Consider the following 5,841-nt stretch of genomic DNA (forward strand, 5'->3'; position numbering starts at 1 on the left):
GGGTCATTTTAATAAATATGTCATTTCTGCCATTGTATTGTTTTAATACCAAAGTCAACCATATATCATGGAAGAAACAACACCGACTTCTCGCCCACCCGTCTCGGGATTTGTAACATGTTGTTACAAAGGACATATGTTCTTGTTTTTTTTAAATTTCTCCATTTATGAACAATTGCCAACCTTGCCAATTGATAATTCTATACATAATGTAATGTATGGTTTCATAATGTAACTAATTCAAATTATTTAATAACCCATCGGAAGAGGACGTAGGACGTTAAGTTCAAGATATTGTCATCCATTTCTCCCATTATTCAAAACTTAATTTTTTCTTGATTTGATAAGGTGTCTGAGTTAACTTGACATTTCACTCGAACTTCGATAAATCAAGATGACGTGTGACATTTTTTTCAGATGTCAATTTGTACCTGGTCGTTTGTGGTAAATAAAGATATTCCAAAACCAATGGTAAATCTATGGCTTATGGTAAATAAAAATAAATCAAAACCAATGTTAAATCTTTGGCTTATGGTAAATAAAAATACACCAAAATCAAAGGTCAACCGATGGCTTGTGGTAAACAGAAATAAACCAAAATCAGAGGTCAACTGATGGCTTGTGGTGATTAGAAATAATCCACCACCAATGGTAAACAAATAGCTTGTGGTAAATAAAGATAAACTAAAACCATTGGTATACCAATAGCTTGTGGAAAATAAATATTGACCAAAATCAATGGTAAACCGATGTCTTGTGGTAAATGAAAATAAACTAAAACTAATAGTAAGCCAATGTCTTGTGGTAAATGAAAATAGACCAAAACAAATGGTTAACAAATGACTTGTGGTAAATAAATATAGACCAAAACCAATGGTTAACAAATGACTTGTGGTAAATAAATGTAGACCAAAACCAATGGTTAACAAATGACTTGTGGTAAATAAATGTAGACCAAAACCAATGTTAACAAATGACTTGTGGTAAATAAATGTAGACCAAAACCAATGGTTAACAAATGACTTGTGGTAAATAAATGTAGACCAAAACCAATGGTTAACAAATGACTTGTGGTAAATAAATGTAGACCAAAACCAATGGTTAACAAATGACTTGTGGTAAATAAATGTAGACCAAAACCAATGGTTAACAAATGACTTGTGGTAAATAAATGTAGACCAAAACCAATGTTAACAAATGACTTGTGGTAAATAAATGTAGACCAAAACCAATGGTTAACAAATGACTTGTGGTAAATAAATGTAGACCAAAACCAATGGTTAACAAATGACTTGTGGTAAATAAATGTAGACCAAAACCAATGGTTAATAAATGACTTGTGGTAAATAAATGTAGACCAAAACCATTGGTAAACCGATGGCTTGAGGTAAATAAAAATAGACCAAAACCGATGGTAAACCTATGGCTTGTGGTAAATAAAACTAAACCAAAACCAATGGTAAATAAATGGCTTGTAAATAAAGGTAGACCAAACCTAGAGTTAAACTGCAACTGGCAACGGAAAAGTATATACATTATCTTGATTGGGCTTTCATCACTTCCGGCAGAATACAAACTAACCAGACATCTCATTTTCTTTCTGAAAAATGATACGTATAGTTTAAATTGAGAAAAATGTTAGCTTGGATAGAATTGTTAATTTTCATGAGTAAGCACATTTCAGCATCATCAAGAATACACCTTAAGCAGAACTTCCTGTTATCATCCATAACTTGCAACAAAATATTGATTGTTTTACAGATTTCGAAATCGTATAAGATCTAAAATGCGAACTTCCTAGTTTTGTTGATATTTACCTTCAAAAGAAATTGCCACGAAATGCGTAAATATTTCAAAATTATGAGCACACCAAATTGTGTTCTTCCCTGTTGTGCCCACATACCGTGTCAGCAGTTTAAGACAGCCCAAGGAAACGATACCTGTACCTTACTTCCTCTTTAATCAGAAAATTTCCTACACCTACCCTGCGGCATCAGAATGTAAACAAACTAGTAATAATAAGCACAATAATACTCCTACGCGACAAATAGTAATGAACACGTCATCTACCAGGCTTCCGGCCATGGTACTTTAAGATAGAAAGTCAAGCTGTCAAGGAATATAGATCAAAGGTAGTCCTAGAAGGAAGTAAATATGGTTTATAGGCTTACGCGCTAGGTCAGACTGTTGACATCGAGTGTATCTTAAAAGATATATCTATATCTATATATATATATAAAATAATAATTACTAAATTAAATCTTGAGCTCCTATTTGTTGCTATAGAGTCAGGTCTCGCTTGCTTTTCTGGAACTCTACCCGTCTTCATTAGCCCACATGGTGCAGAAAAGTAGGACGTAAAACTCCATTCATTTCATTTCTAGAAATTTGCGACTAATTTGTCATCTTGGCATCCCTTTCTGGAAATCCACAACCCAATATTGGTACATTTATTGCAGATCATGCAATACCATATTCCGTCGGAATCACTCAAAATGTCCTTAGCGTCGGGTATTCCGCAAGCGAGGTACAGTACAGGAACTTATTGACGACACAGCAAATAACATGTCACGATGTAAATAGAGCTGAAATAGACTCCGTTTTACATAGTGGAGTTTTAGTCATTTGTTTTATGTACAGTAAGTTCAGATTTAATTACATTCTTCTGAATATTACCTTATAGAAAGAAGAGGTATTTTAAAATGTTTATTTCAATGAAATTTGATAATCGGCTTATCTTATCTAGGTTACATATCGATCATCTTTTACAACTACATTTGTATATAATATTCGGTAATAAGAATTTGACGAGCTAGTCCTGTACTTTAGCAATTTCAATGATAATCTGACAGGAACTCAGTTCAAGCTTCCGAAGTGCACATTTCAGGTACATACTTCCTTTCAAGATAGCTTTCTTGATTTTACACTTCAGGCAATCGGGCAAATTAAAGTGTTTTAAGTTGACCTTGCAATTGGCAGAAACTAAGAGCGAGAGTCTCCAATTTCTCGCAACTGACCGATCTGAAGTATCCTTGAAGATGGATACGGTTAAGCACGTTAAAACGTTAATGGATTTTGAAGTAAGTATTTTGGTTAGCTCTGTGATTAAATTCTATTTTAACCATATTACCATTTCCGATATGTCAGTTGTCGTTTTATCAATCTTATACCTGTTAAAAATAATTAGTGAACGATCAGACAGAAGAGCATGAAAAGTACTGTAATAGAATTGAACTTGACATGTCAAATAGTGCTAACGTCTAAAGAACGCAAGAGGGAGATGCAAGAAGTCACTATAACATATCCTAAACTCAAGATTAATGGTTGTTCACTTCTAACTGGAAAACAATATTTGTTACGTAGTCAATTAGAATGTATATTCTAGAGCACAGTTATGATCTGTGAACATTTTCTGTTGGCAATTCTCATAAATCATTTGAAACTTGCAAAAACAACGGGATGAGTTGTATAATTATAAATTAAGTCATCATTTGCTTCGAGTCAATGGCATTCGAGTCAAATTGCATAAAAGGCCCTTATTTACAGAGAACTCCGCCCCCTTTCCCTTCAGAATGGATTGACCAACTTCAAAATGATACATTCAATTTCATTAAGTTATGTCCTCGTGGAAAATGAAATCATTAAGAATATTTCTACATATAATTTATTTCCGGTGAAACCGAAAACTGAGAGGAAATTTGTTCGGTAGTCAGATTGCTTCAGAAGAGGAAAGACGTTTGTTGTGGAAAGGAAACAAAGTATATTTAGCTAGTTAGACAAGCTCATAGATTAATCAGAGGCTATAAAATCAGCAAGTAATTGTCTGTTTTATTGTGTATAGTAATTTTATTACCTAGTTATTGTTAACTCAACACCTGCTGTTATTCCGGTTAATTCCATTTACAATTCGTTTATTTCGTCAATGGAACCATGGTCTTTATCATCGATTCCACATGCGTGTTAGAAGTAAACTATGCTAATCCGTAGATGTCCATTTAAACAAAGAAAAAATAGTGCGATATTAGGTTAATGGCGTTACTGGGGGAGGGGTGCATTGGTGCTGTTAGCATCCCTTAACAATTCTGGCGATTTGAGAACCACAGTCGCAGAATGGCATCGGGCGTTCTGGAGCATAAAAGATTCAACGCAACTTTAGTACAGTTCATTAGATTTGGCAGATTAGTTGGATATATTCACCAATGGCAGGCACCAAAAAAGGGTCTAAAAAATTATACGTATCACTTCAAACATATTTTGTTTCTTTGACACATCTTAAGAAATGCAGACTAACCAATGCCAGACAAATTTTGCATTATGCCCGCAAGACGCTCCAAAAAGGCGACCCTATTCCCAAATTGACCTAAATTAAACATCAAAGGTACTGATTGGAAGTACTTCTGAATACATAGTAGCCTACCAAGGAAAAAATTGATCATTTCGCATTCCTTTAGACGTGACAAAGAATATAAACTGTGTTTTAAGTGGTACCAATAATGTTTGATCTAGTCAAAAATCTCGGAACCCTTTTTAATGTGTCTGGCGCAGTATGAATGGACAACGTGATGTATGAATTACTGTAAAGTACATTGTATGTGGCATACTTTTAGCCTTGAGTGTAAAATTATACAAAAACTCAACACAAACCACTTTACGACTATCAGTAATAGGCTATTGCGAAGGTGATATACCAGTTCAAATAAAAGAAGTTCGATATACCGAAAGTGAAGACAAAAAGAGCTGCCCAACCCCCATCGTTTTTAAAACCACACCAGACAACAGTCTTATGTTTCAAGTTATAATTAGGACTTAATTCCACTCAGTGTTGTGTGAGAAATCGTTGAACCTCAAACTAAAACCATTGTTTTAATAGCTAGGGTGTGAGAGGAAATCAGGGATTAACATACTAAGTTTACTGCCTGTGTCAACTGAAGTCATTTTTTCAAGCGGAGGTCCTGAGCTTAACTTCTTGATGCTTGTATTGGACGAGACTTCAGATCTTAAAAGGTATGTTATTCTTATATTATTATACTCTTATTATATGTATATTATACTGTCATTTTTCTTTATTTGCAAAGTTCATTTTCTTTTTTCCATTTATTCTGATCGAATGTTTTGTTGTATTTTGCAGCTGGCCACTTTGAAATGGAACTAATATCGTCAATGTGATCTGAAATCCTATTTCCGTACAGATGTAGACAATCCATTTCTAACAAAACATCCACTAGTCGTGGCAGCTTTTTTTTTGTTTGAGGAAATACAGTCGACTTGAAATTATGTCGCTAGCTCGCTATCGTCACGATGTGCCACAGTTAGTTTCTTGGTTTAAGAGTCAACATATATTTGGTTAGTGCAAAATGTTATATAAATTTTATATAAATTAAAATTTATATATACTTTTATACGGTTGTGAATTTTTGTATCGAAAATGAAGCAAGAATTTTTCAGATGTACGGCTCCCGGTGGATTTGCACCAGCAAAGTAATGGGTTTCATCTCGACCTTTATGTTGTAATAAATTTGCAAATATAAATGAGTCGTTTTCTGTAACAAAATTTCTAAAGAATATTTTTCTTTTCAGATTCCTAATTCATAATAATGTTAATAGTCAAAACTTAGTTACTGAAGTTCGAGTGGTATAATAAAGGGCTTTGAATGGTAGGATGGCTATAGTAATTGGTATCTGAATGTCAAATGTTGTGTGGATGGTTCGTGTAGGCATCGTCTTTTATCTACTTTAAATGTGTTCACAATAAGATAGCTGAAGGATTATTGGTTCTTCAATGTGGTAGTACAATTTAGCTGCTTGAGCTCGGGGAACTGGATTCCCTATTGTCTCTTGCTC

The 5,841-nt window shown here is 34.0% G+C and overlaps 1 protein-coding gene across 1 annotated transcript; it reads left to right on the forward strand.

The window, feature by feature from the left end:
- Positions 1-1,342: 1,342 nt before the first annotated feature.
- LOTGIDRAFT_138367 (hypothetical protein) lies at positions 1,343-1,630 on the forward strand (the record flags this gene model as incomplete). The annotated part of the gene is made up of 1 exon (XM_009048601.1): positions 1,343-1,630. A coding segment is annotated over one exon (288 nt), but the record flags the coding sequence as incomplete, so codon positions are not given.
- Between the last annotated feature and the right edge of the window lie 4,211 nt (positions 1,631-5,841).

The sequence above is a fragment of the Lottia gigantea genome (assembly GCF_000327385.1).
Source record: "Lottia gigantea unplaced genomic scaffold LOTGIsca_125, whole genome shotgun sequence".
In the NCBI taxonomy this organism is placed as follows: domain Eukaryota; kingdom Metazoa; phylum Mollusca; class Gastropoda; family Lottiidae; genus Lottia; species Lottia gigantea.